This window comes from Lissotriton vulgaris, chromosome 5 (assembly GCF_964263255.1).
Source record: "Lissotriton vulgaris chromosome 5, aLisVul1.2, whole genome shotgun sequence".
NCBI lineage: Eukaryota > Metazoa > Chordata > Amphibia > Caudata > Salamandridae > Lissotriton > Lissotriton vulgaris.
The window spans coordinates 1,966,829,431-1,966,855,998 of NC_141693.1; the positions used below are offsets into that span (position 1 = coordinate 1,966,829,431).

General features: G+C 45.7%; 1 protein-coding gene and 1 pseudogene across 1 annotated transcript in view; both read left to right on the forward strand.

Moving 5' to 3' along the window:
- Positions 1-9,839: 9,839 nt before the first annotated feature.
- Positions 9,840-10,013, forward strand: LOC147717899 (U2 spliceosomal RNA; annotated as a pseudogene).
- A 5,786-nt stretch (positions 10,014-15,799) lies between these two features.
- LOC147717900 (uncharacterized) overlaps positions 15,800-26,568 on the forward strand; it is a 132,276-nt gene continuing 121,507 nt past the window's right edge. Inside the window, exon 1 of the mRNA XM_086924669.1 lies at positions 15,800-16,369. Coding sequence (XP_086780795.1) covers positions 15,905-16,369 — 465 coding nt within the window. The 5' untranslated portion in view covers positions 15,800-15,904. The remainder of the gene's footprint in view (positions 16,370-26,568) is intronic.

Consider the following 26,568-nt stretch of genomic DNA (forward strand, 5'->3'; position numbering starts at 1 on the left):
CCATTCCTCTTCCGAATCTTTAACTATAGGGACGCAACAGTGTTCTCTGAGAATCACGCTGGAGACAGGAGATTAAAGTAAATAATGCAGTATTGATGCTCTTTCCGGACTACACGCTGACAGTACAGAAGCAACAACACTCCTTTCTAGCTGTTAAACGGCGCCTACGGGAGCTGAACAGACGAAATTCACTGCTCTTCCCTGCATGCCTAAGAGTGGTGGATAATACCGCTACCCGTTTCTTTGATACCCCAGAGGATGCAATTAGAGGATGGAATTTGATAGAATTAGCAGGTCATGCGACAGTGACAATGAGGCCCCACACAACCGAGAAAACACCCGGAGCAGTAAGAGAATGCAAACACGGAGGAAAGAGGTGGACTGGGCGGCCTGGCCCACCAGTAGCAGGGCCTAACCTGAAGCAAATTATATCAGAGCGGAGGAGAACCTTACCGACAGCAGCAGTGTTGAATGCCAGGACCCACAGCTGGGACCAAGGTAATGATTCAGTAAAATCAATTAGCGAAGACGATTCTATAGGTCTGAGTTGGACACACCGCGCCAACAGAGGTGGCACAACAAACTGCAGACCTCATCATTGGAACGTGCAAGAAAGCTTGCAGTATGCACTCCTATGTCATAGATAACCCATATGCCCTACAACCACAGTGACCATCTGTAACTGACCTAGTGTGCCCCCCTCTGACAAAATGAACCATACAATAGATGCAAGCTGGTGTTGAGGTGCTAATATACATTGGAATGCAATTGCTTCCTGGATGAATAAGCACTGTAGCAGACAAACAATACATGTAGACACATGGGCACAGAGAAACCAGAAATCTAGCCCCTGACCCCATAGTTTATGTACACCAGGCCCACGACGCACAGAGGCCTATATTTGTTGCCAAAGCTTGGCATACTAGTTTTGGTAGATCCCTGTTGCATATCTGCTGTCATTGTTGTACAAGTTATGTTTAGATATTTGTTGTTATAACCTCTCTGTAACTGAGCAATGCTGTCCTACTGCCTGGGATCACCCCCTGAAAACACAATACACGTAAAGGTACACATCACCATCACACAGGAATTTTGAGGAGTGTGTCACAAACCACTGCAACGACAATGGCCCACACAAACATAATAATGTGGAATGTGAGGGGTATGCACACACCCACACACAGCTATTCCATCTACTCCTACCTTAAGCGTAGGTCCACCCACATAGCACTTCTACAAGATACCCACTTGACTCCCCCGGAAGCCGACCGTCTGACACGCCACTGGCGCAACCGAGTATTTGCCACTGGTGACTCATCCTACGCGATGGGGCACTGATCTGGGTGCGGGCCCGGACCCCTTTTGTGGCTGATATATGTGTTTAAAAAAGCCCAACTGACTGGCCTACAATTGGTATTGGGAGCAATATAAGCCCCCAATATAGAACAGAGTAAACAGAAAAAATGGCTGGATAGGGAAAATTCATAACGTGAGTAATAGCGACGCAGTCAGTGTGTACCACGTAGCCACAGTCATAAGTACCAAAGCAAATTTATTTTCTTTTTATGGTTTTTCAAAGTTTCAAAAACACAAGGGCAAACCAAGGACTGTCACGACAGTGATTACATGAGTACAATATCTACACATATACAAAAGTACAAATATACAATATTTACAATATGAATGAAGCAAAACGAATGAAAGCAAATAAGCGGAAATGACACACAAAAAACAATGAATCAATACAATATTCACAAATTAATTGAATTCATAAACAATGGAAAATTCGTGCAAGAAGCAAGGGACAACCAGTCCGTGGGGATGTGAAACCAAGGGACAGGCGGGGATAGATGGAATGGGACGCCTGCCTGCCTGACAACACTGCGGTACAATATTTATGTTGGGTTGCACAGCTAGGATCTCAAGTGATGGACAATTTCTTTTCCTAGATGCACCCTTGTGAATAACCGCAGGGTGGAGGTGTCGACGCGTTTCGAACCCGGGAATTTAGGGTTCTCTTCAGGACGGGGACTGGGAACAATGAGTCTGTAACAATATACAGAAGGGGTGTCAGAGTTGTATATTATGATATTGTGATAAACAAAAATACACAGTGACTCCACATGTAGAGGAGGGCTTTTACCTGCACGTGGCAAGGAGTATGCCTCGGTGTCGGTAATTCGCCAAGAAATGGAGTTATCTGGAAAGACACATACAAAGGGTGCTTAGCACACTGGACCATAGAGGGATCTGGGTTGGTGCATGTCACTTAGACCTATACAGAGTTATGGCTCATACCTGTGGTTCACCAGGTGTGATTCGTGTTGATATGTTGCCCACCGCGCGGTGCAAAACTCGGGGGTGGGGGGGACGGCTCACATTATCACTGTGTTTGAAGGCTGGGGAAGACACATAACATTTAGTATGCGAGGTTAGCCGGGTAATTAATCTAGACTGGTTGTGGTGATTGCGTGGCAATTCCTACCTTAATAAAAAGGTGTCTGGTCTCATGCGCCAATTTAGAGCCAGCGGGCGGTATCTCCGAGGCCCGGGACCTGCATGTAAACAAAACGAGTTTGTTTTAGAAAAAGGGAGGCACGTCCCCGTTAGGCGGGAGGCGCAGCGATAGCGCGATAGGCCCGGGTTACGGGAAACCTGCAGAGCACTTACTTGTTCAGCAGGATTGAATCTCTTATCCGTCTAGTCAACATACAGTTAATGGGTGTGTGACGATGCTCGGCTTGGATATTTAAAAGCTACCCGGTCGATCAACCAATCAGAATATCTGGGGGCGGGGTTAGTGAGGAATCATGGTATATGTAGTTTTTACACTGGAGTGAGTCGGAACCCCCAACAGAGAGTGTCATATTAGGCATAGATGGCGCTTAATAACTGCTAAGGGCTGGCGAATGTCGCTATCAACCTCAATTCAGTTCTGCCATCGCGTGGATCTTTGCTCATAAGGCTAGCGCTACAACCATATGTACAACATACTCACTGGGCATTGAACCTCAACACAGTACAGGCATGGTAAATTACACAAGTAATACAATAGACCCTTTCTCTTAGAACAGTGTGCGAACACAGATTTAAAAGAACCAAGGAGGTTAGTTCAAAATATCAGAGATGAGAAAGAAAAAATTCTGAACAGCAGAAAAGCCAAGCTCATCCAGACAATTGGAATGTGATTCATAGACTGGAAGTCTCAGACATTTCGTTCAAGCCTGTATTGGATGTGTCAAACTTCAAAATTAGGTACGCTTCTTTTTGGGACAAGCGGAGATCAGGGTCTCCATTACCACCCCTGATGACTGCCAGGACTGTCCATCTGATATCTTGACTGGAATGATTCTTTTTTGAAAAATGGGATACAAGTGGAGCTGTCATGGTTTTATTGTTGATTCTTGAACGGTGTTGGATGATACGCTGGCGGACCTCCTGCGTGGTTTTGCCGATGTACAGCATATTACATGGGCATTGGATGGCATACACGGTGTATTTGGTTTTGCAGTTTGTGTGTTCGTTGTGACGCCAAAACTTCTTACCATCAGTGAAGAGTGACCCCTCTATTGTAAGTTCACAGACGGAACACGTCCCACATTTGCGGTGCCCCGTGACTGGGTTAGCTCCAAAGATGGTATTTTGAGGTTCCCTTTTCGGTGGAGGTCTGGTGGATGTTATCATTTGCCCAATGCTCCTGTTCTTTTTAAGAGCAAATAGGGGGGCACCTACGTCAGGGAGGATTTCCTTGACCAGATGCCAACTTCTCCTAATGATTTTTTGTAGTTGGTTGGTATGGGGGCCATAGGTGGAGACACAAACCATCCTATCCATCGCAGGTTTGGTTCTTTTTTCAAGGAGATGTTCCCTGGGTGTCCATCTTGCTCTTTTCATAGAGTGTTTCAAGAGTTTCTGGGGGTAGCCACGTTCCTGTAGCTTTGAAGTCAAACCTTGGCCATGTAGTTCAAACTGTTCGATGGTGGTGCAGTTGCGTCTCACACGGAGGTATTGGCCATAAGGGAGATTATCCCTTAGGCTTCGCGGGTGGTAGCTCTTATAATGAAGAGCATTGTTCTTGTCCGTCTTTTTCTGGTACAGAGAACATGACAGCACATTGTCTTTAACTGAAATTTCTACATCCAGGAATGGGAGAGTTTTTTCATGGTAACTTAAACTGAATTTAATGTCCGGGCTTCTGTTGTTCAGCCACACATGAAATTCTTCCAATTGTATAGATGTACGATTCCACACGCACCACACGTCATCTATATATCGGAACCATTGTCCAATTGAGTCTCTGTAGGGGTTGTTATTCAGAACAAATTTTTCTTCAAACTGGCCCATAAACAGGATGGCCATTTCGGGGGCGAAGGGGCAGCCCATCGCTGAGCCTTTGATTTGTAAGAACATTTCGTCCTCGAAAGTGAAGAAATTTTTCTTAAGGGCCACTGTTGCTAGAGAGATGATGAGTTCTGTAGGCACCCTGTGGGGACGAGGTCGACCCTCCAGGTAGAGTTCCATACTGATTAAAATTAATTTTGGCCCTTGGAGTCAATTTTACTTTCACGTTTTTCACTTTAATTTTTTGCACTGCACCCCATTAGCATCACCAGTGAAGCCCAGTGGTCTGTGTTCACACCATGTTAATCCATCTCTGCACCATGACTAGGTGCACTGTTTGAGAATTGGATTGGTGACATCTCCCACATGACGACATTCCACCAAATGGGTGGGCTGATGGGAATTTTCCTAGCAGACCTGGGTCATCACTTCTAGTGCTACTAATGGTCTTGGGTCATTAGTTCAGTTGCGGCACACTTACAGTTTCCTGACCAGGCCACTTTTTCGTTTGTTGACAGTCATTTTCAGGGCATGAGTGGTCTTGGTCGTTAAATATAGCCCTATTTGACCCTCCCTACGTTTATTTTTTGTGTTAGAGTTCCATCACATCCAATCCGTCTTGTTGGGGTATCTGTGTGTATAGAGAAGATACATCCATGGTGGCTAGCAATTGGCTGGAAGAATCAAACGGTAGGCCCTCGACCTTGTTCTCAGCCCAATATAGAACAGACACCATTCCTCTGATCACTCTCTAGTGTTTTAGCAGAATGGAGTGGACTCCCATGGCTAATGGGAGGGGACTACAAAGCTGTCATCCACACGACACTGGATCGTTCCGTCCCTCCTTTGTCCAGCACACAGTCCCTGACTAATGCCCGAATACTAATGGACTTGCTGAAACACTGGTCGCTAGTAGACCTGTGGCGCGCAAGGAGCTCTAATACAAGAATATACTCCTACTACTCAGCACCACATGAACTCCATGTAAGCATTGACCGAATAGTGGGCTCACCAGCGTTACACCCAGTGATTGATAATATAGAATATCGTGGCCCCATGCATTCCGACAACAAACCACAGCTCTTATGACTGAAATGGGGGACGCCTCAGCCAGAAATACCCACTTGGCACCTCCAGGTGCCTGCCCTAGAAGACGCATCATTTTGAGAGGCAGTGGGACACGGCACAACCGAGTACTTTTAACTCAACGAGGGGGCGGTAGGGAACAAGCTTACGGAATGGGAGGTGTTTAAAGTGACCATCAGGGGTAAATGCTTAGACATTAACTGGAATATCTACAAACATGTCGACGGAGCTGCAGGGAGGGTAGAGAGGGAGCTCATACAACCGGAAGTGAGCTGGGTGACACAACCAGACTGTGCAGCACGACTAGAGGCGAAACGAGGCGAACCGATGGACTTATTGGAATGCCTCAGATGTGTAATTTACGCAGCACACTCTGCCAGAGTGAAAGCGAACTCTGATCGTGCGGGCCACTTTTTGGCATGGCTCATACGCCAAGAACAGGTATCACACCACCTATATGCCCTTAAGGATGAGACTGGTCGACTGCTACACACGCAAGCTGAAATACACGCAGAACTGACCCACTACTACAGGGCACTGTACACATCAAAACCACCTACAGTGATGCACAGTTCACCACCCTTTTCTCCCAAATCAGATTTTCAGCACGGGATCAGGTACAACCAATAGAATTAGAGGAACCTATAACCCTATTTAAAATTGTGTCCACGAACGGGCCTTAGCCACAGGCAAGACCCTGGGTACTGACGGCCTCCCCTTTGTTATAAAACTTATGCACATACAGTAATACCACAACTACTGTTGTTATATAATGCAGCGCTTGACAATGGCTCCCTTCCTGCCTCGATGCGTGAGGCATTGCTTGTCTCCTTACCTAAACCTGACAAGGACCCGACTTAACCTGGATCATACCGCCCGCTGGCTCTACTAAACACAGACTACAAAATCCTAGCCAAGGTGTTAGCTGATCGACTGGCTACGCTGGTGCGCCCAGATCAGAATGGTTTTGTTCCATCCCGCAACACATCACGGAATCTCAGGAATTTCTACAAAGTGTCCACTTACTCTCTCCAACAATGGCCACACTTGGGGTGCCTAGTTTCAGACCTAGAAAAAGCCTTTGACACCCTGGAGTGCGACTACCTTGTTCAGGTTCTCACCAAATATGGAACCGATGGGCGATTCCTCCAGCTGGTCTGACTATTATACGCACAGCCAACAGCATGGGTGAAGACGGGGTGCCACATCTCTGCATCCATACCAATCTGCTGAGGCATCCGGCAGGGGTGCCCACTATCCCTCCTGTTGTTCACATTAGCAGTGGAGGCAATTACAGCAGTGCTCAGAGAGCATTGCACAGAGTGGGGAATCCCCCTGGGAGATGATATACTTGTAGTGTCCCTGTACGCGGATGATATACTGGTGTACCTTAAGGATGTGCACTCGCTTCCGTCTACACTAACTTATGCACTCACAGGATTTGGGGACCTATCTGGGTTGTGTTTCAACTGGAGTAGATTCTGCCTATATCCCTTTGGGCACGGACACCCAGATCCAGTTCGCCTCTTTCATGGAGAGCACATTAAGTGGCAGCCTAACACCTTCCACTACTTAGGAATCCATATTTACCACCGGCAAGAATACCTCTTGGAGAGCAACCTAGGGAGAGCAACCCCTGCACTGTGCTCACAAATGTCCTTCTGACACACACTTCCTTTGTCAGTTGAGGCAGGATAGCTCTATTGAAGATGGTGTTACTTCCCAGGATGCTATATTATTTTTACTAACCTCCCCATCTGTGTTGCGCCATCTCACTTCCAGAGATTTGAATGCATGATAAGTGAATTCATTCGGAAAGAGTCTGGCTGCCGTGTAGCCCTCGCAAAACTTTACCTCCCATCAAACAAGGGAGGCCTAGTGGTTCCCAACATGGAACAATAATATTTAGCATCGCAATTACAATGGGTGGCAAATTGGAGGGCAGGGCTGCAACTGTCTGACACTGCCACAGATGCCCCGCCATGGTCCCTGGCATGCATCCTTCGAACATTCTACCCATGTACCCGAAGTAAAATGCTCGAACTAATACTCCTTGGTTTAAGACACAAAGTTTATCGTAGAAGCCTATACATTCCCATATGCACCGGCACTGCCACTGTAGATTACGCCACATAGGGGCGGCGCAGTGACTGCCACAAAGGTAATGGCCTGGCTAGCAGCTGGAGTGCAAACGCTCGGAGACCTCTACCAGGAAGGGGGACTTTTACTATATGATGTATTAGCGGACTTGAACGACCTACCGCCTGGCCAGTTCGTTCAATATCTCACTCTCTTGGCAGCCCTCAGAAATAAATGGGGCGACATGATTACAGGACAGCCCACACATCTAACCATACAATACCTACACATTATGGGAAGGGGTAGACACCTCACTAAATGGTCTGCTGACTCACTGCATCCATTAGACAGCAGTGGGAGGATGGAGGATGACAGAGGACAACCCTTTGAGGACAAGGAGTGGATGGAAGTACTGAAGAGTCCTATATACAACCCCCGTAGCGCACGCATCAGTTCATCCAACATTACATAATACAGTGGGCTTATCTCACCCCAGTGAGAATCAACAAGTGCTATAATAGGAGAGATGTGATATGCCCCAGATGTCAGCAACTAGATGCTGATTTGCTGCACATGTTGTGGGCCTGCCCATCACTTTGTGCCTACTTGCGCCCCGTTAGTGCCGCCCTAGCAGTATGCTTCCTAGTTTTAGGAATGCTGACAGCTAAACGCCTGATCATAAAAAGTTGGAAAAAGCCCGATCCCACTGCCCTGCTGTCTTGAAGATGATTGCTTGTGGTGTGGGCCAGGGCGGAGGGTTTGGCACTGCGAACTGAAGATATCTATGGTCTACGCAAGGAACCTATCGCAACAATCTGGGAGGCCATATTACACGATTTTCAGGGGACACAATCAGGCAGCGTGCGGGCCCCCTCTGTCCTCTCCTGCCCGGGGGGTGGCCTGAGATGTTGTGGCGCTAAGGGCGGACCAGCAAGGGGTATCATTACCTAGATTTATGCCTCCTACCGTTCCCCCTCCCCAAAACTGGAAGTCACGGACAACCACGCACAATTATGTGGACCTCCCAACCCCCACCATAGACTGTACTCTCAAAGGGCAGGTCCCACAGATAATCCCTCACTGTCCCCCCAGCTGCGTCCCACATTACCTAGAAGCCACAAAAATGCAAAACTCACTTGTAAACTGTGAAAGGCATCCGCAACACGCCAAGACTGGTGTACATACACGAAGTGTCGATGTTGAATTGGCTAAACATCACTAATTATACATTGCTACTGTGCATCCATCACCCTAAGCCAAAGATTCGTTGGAAGAGGCCAACTAAATATGCACACTATGCACAAGGCTACGGATCAGCTATTGCACGTGCAACCGCCTACTCAGCTTGTACAACACTTTGGGCCCGATTCACAGAATGAACTTAAGACTCAATCCTAAACTTACTACTATTTTGATATTCACAGAATGCACTTAATACTTTTGGCATTCACAGAATGCACTTACTACTTTTGGTATTCACAGAATGAACTTACTACTTTTGGTATTCACATAAGTTAGGATTTTGTCCTAAGTTTGTCTTAAGTCTGTCTTAAGTCTGTCTTAAGTTTGTCTTAAGACAAACTTAAGACAAAATCCTAACTTCTGTGAATACCAAAAGTAGTAAATTCATTCTGTGAATACCAAAAGTAGTAAGTGCATTCTGTGAATACCAAAATAGTAGTAAGTTTAGGATTGAGTCTTAAATTCATTCTGTGAATCGGGCCCTTAGAAACACGGGGGGCAAAAAACACAGCATAGATATCGAATAATGTGAATGGAAACTCAGAAACATAGAGAGAGATTCATGTCTGAATGGAACCTATTGCCAAATCGCAGAGACGTTATTGTTGTTTAGGTTAAAATCTGTTGTAAGAACCACCTGTTTATTGGCTTAAACATGTCCAATCAGCAATTTAGACTTACATCTGTGCAATGTATGCATGATGGAACACTAAGCACCAAAAAAAATGGGGAAAAAAAGAAATGTATGCATACAACAGACTAATTGCAACAAGAAAATATGTCGGACCTTTAAAAATGAAAACTCAATAAACAAATGTTTAAAAAAAAAAAGGAGTGTTGGAATTGTCATTCATAACACATGGACCACTACTTTAGCCGGTGAGCTGCTAGGATGGGCCACAGTGATGGTGTCAGAAGTAGTAAGTGAGATGTCCAGGTGAGTGGGTGCGGAGCGCACAGCAGGTGCAGAGGAGACTCAGAAAGGGACAGCCTATAGTTGAGACTGCAGCAGCTCCTGGAGCAGTTTGTCTCTGGAAGCAGGCTACCGTGCCAGGCTCGAAAAGGTGGTCGTAATGCAGCCCACCCCCCCTATCGCTTCTCGGCCTTTTGGTTAAGATCAAGTGTAGTATCTGTTCTTATCAGTTTAATAATGCAGGACCACCAGCGATAGGTACCCTGGGTGGGGAGAAGAGTGCGGGTAGTGACACAGGGTGCCCAGTGATAGGTTCCCTAAGTGGGGGATAAGAGTACAGCAGTGACACTGGGCGCCCAGTGACAGGTACCGTGGGTAGGGATGACAGTGCGGCAGTGACACAGGGCTCCCAGTAATAGGTAGCTGGGTGGGGGATGAGAGTGTGAGCAGTGACACAAGGCACCCAGTGATAGGTACCCTGGGTGGGGGATAAGAGTGCGAGCAGTGGCACAGGGCGCCCAGTGATAGGTACCCTGGATGGGGGATAAGAGTGCGAGCAGTGACACAGGGCACCCAGTGCTAGCTACCCTGGGTGGGCGATGAGAGTGCAGACAGTGACACAGGGCTCCCAGTGCTAGCTACCCTGGGTGGGCGATGAGAGTATGGGCAGACACACAGGGCGCCCAGTGACAGGTACTCTGGGTGGGGGGTGAGAGTGCAGGCAGTGACACAAGGCGCCCAGTGATAGGCACCCTGGATGGGGAATGAGAGTGCGCAGTGACACAGGGCACCCAGTGACAAGTACCCTGGCTGGAGATAAGAGTGCGAGCAGTGACACAGGGCACCCAGTGATAGGTACCGTGGGTGGCGATGACAGTGAGGCAGTGACACAAGGCTCCCAAGGATAGGTACCCTGGGTGGGGGATAAGAGTGCAGGCAGTGACACAAGGCTCCCAGTGACAGGTTCCCTGAGTGGGGGATGAGAGTAAAGCAGTGACACAGGACTCCCAGTGATAGGTACCCTGAGTGAGGGTTAGGGGGCAGGCAGTGGCACGGGGCGTCCAGTGATAGGTACCCAGGGTGGGAGATGAGAGTACAGGCAGTGACGAAATGCGCCCAGTGCTAGATACCCTGGGTGTGGGGTAAGAATGTAGGCAGTGACACATAGCACCCATAGATAGGTACCCTGGGTGGGGGATGAGAAGGCAGGCAGTGGCACAGGGCACCCAGTGATAGGTGCTGTGGGTGGGGGATGAGAGTGTGGAAGTGACACAAGGTGCCCAGTGATAAGTACCCTTGGTGGGGGTGGGAGTGCAGACAGTGACACAGGGTGCTCAGTGACAGGTACCCTAGGTAGGGATGAGAATGCTGGCAGGGACACAGGGCGCCCAGTGATAGGTACCCTAGGTTGGGATGAGAAAACGTGCAGGGACACAGGGTGCCCAGTGATAGGTACCTTGGGTGGGAGGAGAGAGTGTGGGCAGTGATGCAGGGCACCCAGTGATAGGTACCTTGGGTGAGGACTGAGAGTGCGGGCAGTGACGCAGGGTGCCCAGTGATAGGTGCCTTGGGTGGGAGAAGAGAGTGTGGCAGTGATGCAGGGCGCCCAGTGATACGTTTCTTGGGTGGGGGCTGAGAGCGTGGCAGTGACACTGGGCGCCCAGTGATAGGTGCCATGGGTGGGGGATGAGAGTGCGCCAGTGGCATCAGGTGCCCAGTGATAGGTACCCTGCGTGGGGATAAGAGTGTGGTAAATGACGCTCTGGGATTTAGCAGGAGGACGGAATTTTACACTTTCAGCAAATCATCCATCCAGCTATCCACTCATTCATCCAGCCACTCAGAATAATGCACTCACTCGTCTACCCTCTTTCACTTATCCACTTTCTCAAAGACCACTCATCTTGTCTATTCATCTATCCTCTAATCCATGCACTCACCAACGCGTTCGTCCATTTATCACCTTAGCCATGAATTCAGTCAGTCATGCACTCATTCCCCCATTTTGTCATTCTATTTTGCGCTCTCTAATCCATCCTTCCACCCATTTGGTAGCTGTCCCTTCACCAATCCACAAATGTGATGCCACCCATATCTGAATTAACATATCATCCCCCAGGGAATAAGCATCAGAGCACATGTTCCTCATCACACTCACTAGAGCTCAGGGCCATCAGTTACTGAGTGAAGGAACTGCAGACCAGCCCCATGTGCATTAGAAACTTTCGAATGATCTACGAAATCCACTACCAAGATCATGTGTCAAATTCTCTGAAAGCAGAGTACAATGAATTGCTATGCAGCACCCTTATCAAAAATGTTCTTACTAATGCGTTTCTGCGTGTGATTCAGCAGCACTGGATTGTGTCAGGGTGTGTGTGTGTGCCTGCTGGGCTTGCAGCCATACCCTGGGAGACCAGCTAGTTCCAGATCTGTTCCTGCTGCCCTGCTAGGCACATACCCATTCTCATGACTGGTCCAAGTACAAGGGCTGTGCCAGTGGCTCATGTCATCCAGTTTCCTCATGCTGTTAGTTCCAGCTCTGGCTGCCATCGACCAGCTCAAGAGGACGCGTGGCTCACCCACCTTCTGTGCCAGGTTTCAAGATGAGTCATTAGCCTACATCCGGGTGTTTTCACAGAGCCTCGTGCTGTCTCTTTCTGTATCCAAACCCTGCACACCTCTGGACAGTGCACTGCAGGGTATCACTGTCTCAGAGGAGGTAGAGCTGTACACAGAACACTAGGTTAGTGATCCACATGGATTCTGTATTATCGGTTTCACACATGCATAAACCCTGTCTACCTAGGCCAGTATCACTGAGGATGTTTGTTAATTTGGGTGATTTCTCAAGAAAACTCAAAGACAGTGTCTAAATTAAAACACCAAAGCCTGATTCTGATAGTTGCAGTAAAAGAATTGGGCCTGGTGCATCATGGGATATACAATTGTAGATGATCTGATGGCACGTGTTCTATACGTAGAATCACCCCCTTTTTACTCTCTGTTCATGAAAGCTCAGGTTTTATCGGGAGACTAGCCGGTCAGTGAGGGTGGCTTCCTCAGCACAATGCTATGAATCTAGTCACCTGGCGGCTCTCGAGTCCTGCTGGCCGCTTTCAGGAATTGTGCTTGCCTGGTGGGAAAAGAACGCTGAGGCCGCTCGACCCCAACTGATAACACACCACTTTAGGTCAAACTACCAATGATCAGCGACATCCTTGGGCTAAGATAATATCTGGATATTAATCTGAAATGGACATCTAATGGCTCCCTCAAAGCCAATCCGACCAAACCCAAGTTTGTCCTCATCAAGGGGTTGCAAGCAAACCTAAGGTATTCTCGTGGCTCGACAGCCTAAGCGAGAGAGGTTCCCCATGTCTGTTAACCTTGGATAAATTCCTCTACTTCTACCTAGATAACAGCCTCTCTCCTTCTCCTCTCATGTAAGGCAAGGTCCAGCTTGCAAGGTTCTAGCTCAGCCTATGACACAGAATCAAACCCCTCACTTATTAGCAGATGGACAGGGGTACCTGCTGTTTGATCACCTTGTGAAAAACAACCTCTTTGACGCCTATAAAGACTCCCTCTATGACGCAACCAAGCAAAATCTGAACACATCACCCAACCCTAACACAATGGTATTGGCTGTCTCATCCTGACCGTATGGGCATCAAAGCACACGCACGGCCTACCACAACATCCATTCCAATAGAACAACCTGGCACGCAAGGTCTCCATTTGCACCAACACCTGCACAAGACACAGTTCTTGCATGGCCAGACTTACAACCAAAAATATCACAGTGGACACACACAGAACTGAGCCTTGACTAAGCTCCCCGTCTGCAGAAAGACCTGGAGGGAGGACAAACTGAATAAACCGTCTGGAGGTGGCTACAGGAGGATTCAAAGTCATGCTGCCCACATCCCCTGAAATTTCTTATACCCCGCCAAAGACAATTATCTAACAAGTTTCATGACAAGATAGATGCCGACCTACATGCTCATGTGTATGAATGGTGGTGCCTTCAAACTCTCCCCTACTGCCGAACTCTCTACCCCACAGCGGGCATAAATAGATAAAGGGTTCTTCAATAAAAGAAAAAGTCTAAAGTCTTTTCTACTCGGGACACATTTGGCCATTGACGCCCTCCTGATGAATGTGCCTTTAATGGGACAACTGAGAGTTAGCAATAACCTTTCCTGACCAGGCATGGCCTCGTGGCACATCATTCAGCATAGAATTATATCTAGGAGCCATTTTGGTGCCTAGGGTGCATGCTGGCAAAGACTCACCTAGCCACAACCACTTATACCAAGGTGGAAGACTGAGGGAGGGGATTTGAATGACTAACAGGATACAATGTTGAACTGTACGTGGAACATGACGCTCCCACAATGCGCCCTGAATTGAATGTGAAACTAACAAGCATTTGCAATGCAATCGGTCTCACCTTTGGGACCTCATATGTATTTGGCTATTGCAGCACATTAGCCTGGGTGCTGAAATCTATACTATTCTTTAACATGAAGCTCCAAACTGCGGAACACACCAGGTATGGGAACACATGGAGAGAAATATTGCCTATCAGGAGGAAATGGTATAGTCCAAAGCTCTGTTTTTTAATATAAAATTGGGTCTTTCGTGTTCAGATCACTGAAAATACAAGATCTGAAAAAAATATTATTGTCTATGGGTGCTCGTGGAAGATTCTATGGCCTTGAATCTAGAGAATGCTAAAGTGATTCTAGTATTTTACTGATCTCTGCTGTTCGTTTTCTATCAAGACAGTTAAATAGAGGTAGTTGCCAGAATAAAGTCCCTAAGCAGAAAGCAATTCTGGTATTTTACTGACCTCTACTGGTCGTTTTCTATCAAGACAGTTAAATAGTGTAAAGAAATTTGCCACGTTGATTTATCAGCCCTTGATGAAGAAAGACACCTATATATTTGCCAGAAATGCTTTGCCCACCATGATTATCGAGAGGCTTCATGCACAGGATGTGATAACCTAGAGTAAACAGGTTACTGGTTCAGCTTTACCACCAAGTTGGGATTTCACTAGCCAAGGGTTGCCAGCTTTATCGAGGCTCAGGTAGAAAGATGGAGGCACCTGAAGCAAGTAATGTTAATGTTAAAATATCCAGGTGGAGCTGAGGGAACCGGCCGTGAGACAAACGTATAATAGCTCAGACCTTCAAAACAAGACACCGTGGTCTGTGCCTCTAGTCTGATAGTGTTGAGACTGCACTACTTTCATTGGCAACTATATTCAATTAATCACAACTTCCATTTTACTTGCATGGACATACCTAGCAACTCTATCACAGCCATCAATGGACTTCACTGCGGTTTCTCAAAACGGATCAGAAATCCATCTTGGTGAATGGGAAGACCCTGCCTGTTTATGTACACCCAGCAGAGTAAGTCCCCAACATGGAATAATATCACAGCAGCTGTCCCTAGGTTGGGGCGAGAATCCCACTCCATCTCTAATAATAAATACTCAACTCAATTTCTGCACCAGACTCTACAACGTCAAGTCTTTGAGGGGAGATGGTGGACACGTACAGGGTCATCTCGAGATCGCAGGCCCAACCATCGCAGTTCACATCAAGACTGGAAATTCATTTCTACAGGCTCGTCACCAGCAACCTAATAATGCAGTCTGTGAAATCAAAGGGTAACACCCTAGGTTTTTGAGAAACTGATGTAAATTGGTATTGGGGAATGGAAGGCACTGCCTGTTTAGACGCATCTGATGCAGTTTGCTCCCATCAAAGAGCCGGTATCTGCGGAAAGTGCCAATATCTGCTGAGATGAGGTATCCTGGCATTGGCTGTACTGTGTGTTATTTAAGTGCATGACTCTGGGTTGTGGCGAGTGACCCAGACCTTCTGCAATAATGAACCCTCATCTACATCAAGCTCTTTGGGTGAACGCCTTTGGAAGGGGAGGAAGATGTTAAGTTCAGCTCATGGCCTGAAGGCATAAACACAAAAGACACGTTCTATCTTTCTATTACACCTCATGTCACTCACTGCCAACTGTGGGCGTGGACTCAATGTTTAAGTACAAAACCCTGCATGCACTTCTCTAACGGCAGATGCACTTCTCGAGTCAGGGCACGCGCTGGAACTTCAGTCCTTTCCGCATCCTTGAAGGATCAGAAGCGAGTTACAAACACAACATCGACTGCTTCAACCTCTTCATCACTGCCAGATCAACCCAAAGTTCAAAATGGCAGAAATCAAAGACCTGACTAAATGGGTCCCCCTGAAACTCTTGCTGTGGGGGGTGCTGGCAAGCATCTTTGTGGGCCTTCAGGAGATGCTGCAGCTTGCCTTTGCCTGCCCGTGCCACAGGGACCACAATGTGTGGTTTGGAGTACTGTTCTTCCTCCTGCCGGGAGTCTGCTTTTCCATATTGAATTTGACGGCGTGGCACTGCGGGAGGTACCACTGCGGGAAAACAAGCTGCCATGAACTTGCTGGCTTGGCTATGCATGAATTTTGGCCCAGAGTGCTCCTACCATTTTTCATGTGGTTGACAGCTGTATTTTTAGATGGCGACGCCTTTGCTTGTATGACAACAAGCCAGTGTTCGTATGTGGAAAACCCGGATCTCATTCCCTGCAGGCTCAAAGACAAAGACACTCTGGACAAGGACATAAGGTGCTACCGCTACTGGGCCTTCGTGTCAAAGGTAGGTGAAGACAGTTTCTGATTGTGTGACCACCTTCTGTCAACTTCTGGCTTACAGCAATTCACAAAGACATACAGACAATTCAATTTAATTTAATTGCGGGTTTATATAGCGCTAGAATCGACTCCCGGGGGAGTATCTCCGCGCTTCGACCGCTGGGGAACCCGTCCTGGCTCACCCTGAGAGATGGTCCCTAATGGGTATCTCTAAGGTGCGACCAAGCATCCCCTGCAGTCTGGGGGGGCCGTTGTGAAGATGAGGCAAGCTAATGCCCAGAGTTGCCGAGTGTGGTCCCTGACTGGAGTAGGCACCGAGGCGAGAATTATCGAGCCCGCTGACCCTGGTCCACGACCCTGCCGTGTCGGGAATCGAACCCTGGTCCCGGGCCGTCCTCTGCTTACGGGTCTGCCGCCTCTAACCAGTGAGCCACACCACTTCACTGCAGGGATGTCAACATTCTATACTGGGGCTATTAATTGCACAACCTTAATATCCACTACATAAATGCTGACAGCAAAAATATTAACTGTGTTAATACATCCACTTACTATTAATTCATTAACCTAACAACACATCTACATTTTAGCAGCTTAGAAATACTGGCAGAAAATTAATGTGGTGGGACAGTGGGGCAATTAATCAGTCCAAGTGCATGTGAGCGAACAAGTTCTTGGAAATAGGATTAGCAAGTTCTTTTCAAGTAGATATTTTGGTGAAATACATTACTTGTAGAATATAGGATTGGTTGAAGCCTGTTCTTTTGGTTACTTTTCTATTCTTAGGTATTTGACAAACAGATTTCCAAGAAGCAACGCTTCCTGGAAGCACTAGGAAGGCAATTGTAGTAAAGGACTAGTCTTTGGAACATAGATCATCCATGGGCGTGGGGCGAGATTGTGCTCCACTTGTAAATCAATTCTTCGAACAAGTGTGAGCTGTACAATATGCAATGGTGACAACACTAGCTAGCACACTCTACAGCTTTTTTACCGTATGACATTTCCACATTCTTTGAATACACATAGTTACACTTTGAGGCACAGGGAGATGAAGTGATTTCTCCTCAATCCCACAATTTGTCCTCAAATGTCAAAGCACGTTTTGAAACCAGTGTCTAAGATCAATGCTGTGCAGCTAGAACGCAAGACCACATCTCCTGGGGCATGAGGCAGCCCTCAGTGGCATATCTTAGTTGGTGATCCATCTGGGTCAGGGTCTGTCTCATATTTCCCAATGAACAACGTGAAGCCTTTGAGAGAGAGGATGCGGTGTGATGGGGGAAAAGCTAGATATGGTTAAGTTATTCTGAAAATAGTCTGTTTCCAAGCACTGCTGATGCTATGGCATTGTCAAGACCCCTTGGTTCAGCAGCTGCACCAGGGGATTTACCTGAGCCCATCGGCCCAAACAGGGCAAGTCACTTAGGGCCAGATGTAGGAAGGGTATTACCGGTCGGTAACGGCAGAATTCGGCCATTACCGTCCGGTAATAGGCTTTTGTGATGTAGGGGGGCAATTTACAGATTCGGTAAAGACTGAATCGGTATTTACTGAATTGGTATTTACGGATTCGGTATTTACCGAATCATCATTTACCGATTCAGTATTTACCGAATCGGTAAATGACATGTAGGAAGCACTTTAAACAGTGCTCATGTGCTTTAAGGATTTGTTATTTACCACCAACTATCAGTTGGTGGTAAATAAGGAATACCTTTGAAAATGCAAAACAATACATTTTCAACTGTGCCATGTGGCAGACATACATGCCCTTAGGGCATGCATGTGTGCCACATGTGGACACAAGCACTATTCAGGGGTGCAACAGGGTGTCAATGTGACACCCCGCCACCCTGGAAGCTTTCCCTATTTTACCGAATCGATATTTTCCGATTCGGTAATTGACATTCATTCCTATGGGTCTCCAGGCGCATAGGAATAATGGCAATTACCGAATCTTACCGATTCGGTAATTTTTACCGATTTTTTATCTACAGAGCATTTACCATTTCGAAAATACCGAATCGGTAAAATTCGGTATTTTCGAATCAGTAAATTTCAATTACCTACATCTAGCCCCTGGTCTTGTTTCCGCGCAGCCTTTAAAGTTTTCTTTATCGGACTTTGACATTGACCAGGGACTGAAATGTCTGCAGAGGGAAACCCATAAATAACAACAGTCATAGCCTGATTGGGGGCCACAAGCAGGTAGGGCAACAGCCGCAGGGGCTGGAGTCTTTTTCCTGTTGCATCCTTGGGAATATCCTACCATCTCATTCTTTTATATATTTATTTATGAATTTTCAAACATAAACAAAGTGCAGCTGATCCTTGTACATTCATTCAATATCTCATGCATGTCTGTAGCTGCTAAAAGGAAACAATACATAGATCAGCTAAAAAACATGAAACCAGTGAGTTGAGGCAGTTAATCAATAGCAATTTGTCCATACAATAATGCTCAATCGTCCACAGAGTGGGTCAACATGTTGGGAGGGTACGGACCCCACACATCCCGTGGCCATGATGTACTGGGCAGCTCTTCTGCATAACCAGTGAATTGATCACAACAATAAGCAATATCATGAGGCCATTGCTTCAGCAAAGGTGCCGGTCTACCATCCCAATTTAAGGCGACTCTACGTTTAGCCAGTTGCATACACATCGCCACCAGTTTACGAACACCTGACGGAAGTTTATATACATTACCCAGTAGACACAGCTTCACATTGCATACTATTGGGACAACCACCATTTCAGTTAACACTATCACTACTTCATCCCAGAAAGCAAACACTTTTGGACATGCCCATGCTAGATGCATAAAATCAGCGTTGTCCACACCACACCTTTTACAACAAGTCGATTCCCTTAGACCATATTTATACAGTTGTACAGGTTTATAATACATCTGAGGTAACCCAAAATAAGCAGCAAGGAACCAGTAACCCAAAACAATCTCACCCGCAGTGAGTCGCCAGTGCACTCACCGAACCCTCCCTCAACATAGAACATCTTGAGGTGCACCCTCATGAGGGACACCAGCAGCTCATTGATGCCCTCGTTAAAAAGGGTGGTTGGGGCTGCTCTACAGTGACATACCCACACTCATCCAATATCTCAGTTATACATATGCCCATTACGAACAATTATGGAACGGTCACCCACCAAAAACATGTTGAGTACATCGTGCAACAACCAGGGCAGCAACGCCACCCCTCTAAAGGCTTGTGTAGTCGTTCCCATCTCATACAACACATGACCGCTTCTGCAGACCAACACCACCACCCCAATATTTCTAACAATCAAACGTTTTCTAGTTAACAGTCAATATCAGAGGCTGTAACATAGTCCACAGTGCTTCCTGAGGAAAATTGTCCAACTTACTCTGTTTTGATAAGCAGGCAAGCCTATTATACAAAGCGCAAGTGCCTTACTAGAAGGAAAGAAAATATTAATGTATGTATGTATGTATGTATGTATGTATAGGCATTTATATAGCGCACTACTTACCCGTAGGGTCCCAAGGCGCTTCGACCGCTGCGAAACCCTTCCTGGCTTCCCTGAGAGATGGTCCCTCAATGGGTATCTCCAGGGTGAGACCAGGCATCCCCGGCGGTCTGGTGGGGCCGTTAGTGAAGATGAGGCAAGCTAATGCCCAGAGTTGCCGAGTGTGATCGCTGATCAGAGTGGGCACCGAGGCGAGAGAATTATCGAGTCCGCTGACCCTGGTCCAGAAACCTGCCGCGCCGGGAATCGAACCCTGGTCCCGGACCGTCCTCTGCTCTTGGGTCTGCCGCCTCTAACCAGTGAGCCACACTACACATGTAATACCAGTCTTAGAATTAAATTATATCAAAAACCACAGGTATATAGTAGTTCACCCTGCAAGCTCTTCAATCTTCATTGTCCACTTCGGCTCAGCGTCTTTAGACTTCTCCTTCCGTTCCAGCTGCCTGACAAACTGTAAAGCGTCTTTGGGGGTGTTGAATATCCTCGGCTTGCTACCATGATGGATCCGGCGTATCACCGGATAAAGCATTGTGTTGGGATCTATGCTTATGTGTTGGGATCTATGCTTATTGGAATTGTGGGGATGTTGCTAGGAACTTAGAATGTTATGATGTGAATAGCAGACAGTACTGAAGAAGCTGTGGAAGGAGCTGGAGGTCTCTTTACTTCTGACCAATAAAGATTTACTTCATCTACCAACCCTGGATTGAGGATACTTTCTTTACATTGGCGACGAGTGGACCCTTTTACTCTGGCAGGGGCAGAGACTACAATTGACCTCCACCCCTGGATGGTGCCACTACTGGATTTGACTGTGGCATACAACTTACTCCTCCAATTTTTGTTTCCTGCTCTTTTTTCTCTAGAAAGCAACGATTTCGTGGTATGTACATTTTACTTCTCCAGTGCTCTCTATCCTTCCCTAGTAGATAGATCGAGCCTTATCTAAATTGGCAAATTGCTCAACAAAAGTCTTCGTTAAAGTGCTTCCCCTTCGTGTGAATTCAGGGCATGTACTCTTGTCAAATGCAGCGTTTTAATTGTTCCTTTGCTAAACGCTGACTGCTCCCTGCTAAATTTCGAAGGATTTGGTGTATTGCCTTATACATCGAAGGATTCGTGTATTGCCTTATACATCTACGCTTCGCATTTTTCAACTTGTTTACTCACCCTCGAGACTTTGAAACTGCCGCTCCGGCGCTGGAATCTTCATCCGTCGTTGTGTTGGTTACGTGATCTTGATGACGTCAGTGGCGTGAACCAGCGTAGCGGCCATTTTCGTTTGGGACCATCGTTGATTCAGCGCAGAGAACGTGGCGGCCATCTTCCTTTGGGAACGTCAGCGTTTTGATTTGAAATCGTCGCGGCCATCTTTGTTTGGGACGTCGTCGATTCAACGCGGCGGCCATCTTGATTGTCTCCGAAGCTTCGAAATTCCGGTATTTTACCGTGACATCGTTTTCAAGACTGCCAGTTCGATAGTGTGATATTTGGCTACGGAACTGCTACTTTTATTCTCATATTGCCGATCTCCCACCTAATAAGTACTACCTTTACATTGAGTATTTTTATTTTTTATTTTTACTGCACTGTTGGTTATTTGCTGATTGCTATTGCCTCTTCACCATGGGTGATCAAGCCTTTTCTACCCCCCCTTCTTTCCTCCCTACTCCTGGTGAACCCATAATACCTTGGAAAGATTGGAAGAAACTGTTCCTCACTTACATTTTAGCATCTGGTGCGGACAAGTATGGTCCTGTCCGCAAACAAGCTATTCTTCTTCATAATTTGGGAGTGGAAGGCAGAAGGTTGTATGAAGATTTGCCCGAAATATCTTTAGGTGTGGGGGATGGTCATGCTGCTAATGTATATGATATGAGTATGTTAATGTTAGAAAAAAGGTTTGTCACAAAAATTAATACTCTTTTGGAAAGGCATAAATTCTTTTGTAGAGTTCAAAAAGCAGATGAAGATGTTGCAAGTTATGTAGCAGCCTTGCGGGGATTATCACTTAATTGCCAATTTAAAGATTTAACAGATTCTTTGATCCGTGATCAAATCGTCAGGTGCACCAATAATAAGAGAGTGCGAGAAAAGTTGCTTAGTAAGGATTGTAATTTAGAAGAAGCAATCGAAATCGTTAAAGCCATAGAAAATACTAACTTATGGATAAAAGAAATGGATAATTGTTCTAGCTCTATATCTAAAGATAGTGTGGCGAAGGAATCAGAGTCTTCTGTAAAACCTCAAACACAAGCATTTGTTGATGAAACTAAAGTTGTTAAGAATGTAGGGAAGTTAGATTTTAAAAACAATAAGTCATCTAACTATCATTCTCCAAATTATCGTCCCCCTAATTATGCACAACTAGGAAATTCACGTCCTGTGAAATGTTATAGATGCGGATCTCCAGGACATATTGCATCTAGTCCTCGCTGTTTAGCTAGGAACGCTATTTGCAGAGGATGTGGAAAGAGGGGTCACGTGGTTAAAGCTTGCAATGCTAAAACTCAACATGTTAATGAAATTGATGACTCTTGTGAAATTGTTGATAATTTGATGCTGTGTGTAGACGGACTGGTTTTGGATGAAAATTGTCCTCACATACAAGAGCCTATTTGTATTGTTGATGTACCTACTGAGAGTACTGATAAGCTTGAAAAGCCACACTGTTTGATCAATTTTGATTCTAGAGATCCCATGTGTGCTCAAACCAGAAATGTTAATATGCTGGTAGATTCAGGGAGCCTTTATACGCTGTTGTCCAAAGATATGTATGTTGAGGTTTGGGATGGTGATGTGAACTTAAACTCTTGGACCTCTCCGGATATAAGAGCTGTAGGATATAGTGGGAAGACCATTGATATCTTAGGTCTTAAATGGATGGTAATCACATTTCAAGACAAAAAAGTATTCGGGAGAGTATACCTCACTAAGCAAGGGTCTAACCTGCTTGGTTGGCGTCACCAGAAAGATCTAGGAATTGTACTGAATCCCAATGCTCCTGAACCGGTTTCTTCATTCTCTGTTCTTAGTATTGATACTTTTGAAATAGATGTAATGAAGAAGTTTCCTAATGTTTTCACTGAGAGATTGGGAAAATTGAAGGGATTTTCTCACAAAATCATTCTTAAGAAAAATGCAGTGGCTGTAGTTCATAAGGTAAGAAACTTGCCACACTTAATGAGAGAACCCCTCAAAATAGAATTGGACAAATTGTTAGACCTAAAAATCATAGAGCCTATTGAAGCATCTGAATGGCTCGCCCCCATTGTAGTCGCGCCCAAAGATGGTGGAACCAAGATTCGTCTCTGTGTAGACTTACGCGACTTAAATAAGAATATATGGGTTGATAGGCAACCACTGCCTAATATTTCTGAAATGTTAAGTGCCATGGGTGGTGGTGTGATATTCAGTGTGATTGACATGTCTGCAGCCTATCACCAGATTGACTTAGACGAAGAATCAAGGCACCTTACCTCCTTTGTAACACCACTGGGGGCATTTCGATATTGCAGGATGCCATTTGGGTTGGCTTCAGCATCAGCAGTGTTTCAAAGAATAATGGAGAGAGTTTTAAAGGGAATTGAGAATGTATTATGTTTTCAGGATGACGTGTTGGTAGTTGGAAAGGATTGTCAACACCATGATAAGATTTTAACAGAAGTTTTGGAGCGTATGGAAATTAATGGTCTGACCATAAAAAAGGAAAAGTGTCAACTTAAGAGGGATTGTGTGACGTATCTGGGTCATGAAATTTCAGGTTTAGGTATTAAACCAAAAAAAAGCATAATTTCTGCAATTAATGATGCTCCTACACCAACGACTAAAGATCAGCTAAGGTCCTTTCTGGGGCTAGCCGAGTATTGTTCAAAATTCATTAGAAATTTTTCAGATGTTGTGGAGCCTTTAAGACGCTTGATGAAAAATGGTGTGGTTTTTGAATGGGATCAAGTGTGTGAGGATGCTTTTAAGCGTGTGAAGGCAGGAATTATTCATGCACCTACCTTAGGGCATTTTGATGTTAAAGCCAAGACTTTCGTTACCACTGATGCTAGTGCTGTGGGTCTTGGGGCTGTGCTCTCTCAGATATCTGGGGGTGTGGAAAGAATTATAGGTTTCGCATCTAGAAGATTACAGGGTGCAGAAGTATCTTACTCAGTTATTGAGAGGGAAGCTCTCGCTTGCACGTGGGGGATTAAACACTTTAGATATTTTCTTTGGGGTTTGCCCTTCAGGATGCGCACTGACCATAAGCCTCTCGTGCATTTATTTAAAGGAGGTAGAGGTTTGGAGGGTAATGTCACCCCTAGAATATCGAAATGGATCTTGTCAGTGCTTGAGTACAATTTTCAGATGGAATATGTGAAAGGAGAGAAAAATGTCATTGCGGACTGCTTATCTAGAATGCCTATAGACTTGGTAGATCTGATTGATGTGGATGATCCTATAATTAGTTGTGATGAGATTCTTGCTTTTGATAAAAGTGATTGGGAATCTGGCATGGCAGATGATCAAATAATTCCCTTGGTTATGAAACATGTTTCTGAAGGATGGTCTAGGGAATCCCTCAATGACACTCGCTTGAAGAGTTTTTCCAATGTAGAAGCTGAATTGAGTATATCTGAGGGTAAGTTGTGGAGGAGAAACCGATTGGTGCCACCGTGCAATCTTAGATCAAAGATTATGAATATAGCACACGAAGGTCATTTGGGAAGGAACATGACCAAAAGGAGGATTCGCGAATCTTACTGGTGGCCAGGAATGGATGGAGAGATTGATGAGCTGGTGAGGCATTGTCATGCGTGTGCTGCTAGCGATAAAACAAAAATTGTTAGGCAGCCTTCTCTTTCCTGTGTTGAATTTCCGGTACGGCCCTGGGAGAAATTAGCGATTGATTTCTTAGGACCCATTTCTAAGTTGGGTACTCGGAATAGGTTTATAATGGTTCTTGTGGACTATCATTCTAAGTGGTTCGTAATAGAGTCCACTGAAAGTATTGACACAAAGAGAGTGATACAATTTTTGGAGAGAACATTTTTAAATGAAGGTATTCCAAAAACTTTGGTTTCTGATAATGGTGTACAACTTGTATCAAGACAAATGAAGGAATTTTTAGATGGCATGGGAGTTTGTCATGAGAAGGTTGCGTTGTTTAGGCCACAGGCCAATGGCCTTGTGGAAAGGATCAATAGATTGTTGATGGAGAACATACAGTTGTCATTGGCGAATGGTTTGATGTGGTCTGAGGAGCTTAAGAAAATGATCTGGTCTTACAGGATCACTCCACATTCAGTCACCGGTATTTCTCCATTTGTCTCTCTAAAGGGACGTGAGCCAGGTTTGAAGGAGGTTCCGGGTTGGCTCAAAAACAAGGAATGTGTGTGGGTTGACCGATCAAGCGTGAAAGATTGTGTTGTCAGTAGGCAGCGTGATTCTACACATTCATACAATCTCAGGATGAGGGTGAAAGATCCGAATATATGTGTTGGAGATTGGGTTGTGACAAAGAAGTGTGGTTTTGTAGCCAAAGGGGAAAGTAAATATTCTCAACCCAAGCGAGTAAAGGTTGTGAAGAAAAATGTTCTAATTTTAGATGATGGTTCCGCTTGGAGCTGTGGGAATGTTGCAAAATGTAATGCTCCTTAGATTTTTATTTATTCTTGTATGCTTTGTTTTTTTTCTTTAGATATTTCATTTGTATTTTTTCTTCTGATATTGTAATGGGGGGAGATGTGTTGGGATCTATGCTTATGTGTTGGGATCTATGCTTATTGGAATTGTGGGGATGTTGCTAGGAGCTTAGAATGTTATGATGTGAATAGCAGACAGTACTGAAGAAGCTGTGGAAGGAGCTGGAGGTCTCTTTACTTCTGACCAATAAAGATTTACTTCATCTACCAACCCTGGATTGAGGATACTTTCTTTACACATTGCATGTTGAACTTGTAGTGCTTGCAATCTCTTTTTAACCGGTTGAAATTCACTCCTGGTCTGCTGCACGGCTGTAGTAAAATCCGGATATAGAGCAATCTCCATCCCTTGATATGTAGTCGTGCCCATTTCCCGTGCAAGTCGAAGAGCCGTGTCCCTGTCACAATAATTAAGGAGTCGGGCGATAATTGGCCGGGGAGAGGCTCTTGAGACAGGACGCGGTGCTAGAGAGCGATGCGCCCTCTCTACCACCATTAGCGAGTAAAAATGCTCCGCTCCAAGCATTGACTTGAGCATTTCCTCCACATACTGCTCCATTTTCCCCACATTGGTTGATTCCGTCACCCCGTGATGCGCAAGTTATTCCGGCGCGATCTGGCCTCCAAATCTTCATTCTTTGACTGTATTACCGCCAGCAATTTGTCCATTTGTACGCATGAAGTAGTGACTGCCTCCACCCTATCCTCCGCAGTGGATATACATTGTTCTGCTTCTGTTAAGCAAGCACCATGCTTATCCAATTTTGAGGCCATATTATTCATGCGTAGATTCAAATTGTCTATTTTGCCATCTATGGTATGCAAACTCTGCTACATGGCCACCATTATGCTCTCCAGTTTGCTACAGCTGCCTGCCTCCATTTCTTACTCGGTATCAGACACTGCAGGGGTGGTAGACTTCTTCTGTTGCTTGGATTCAAAGGACAGCTTGGATTGTAGCTGCCGATCCAGCTTACACATTCCAGCCGTTCAC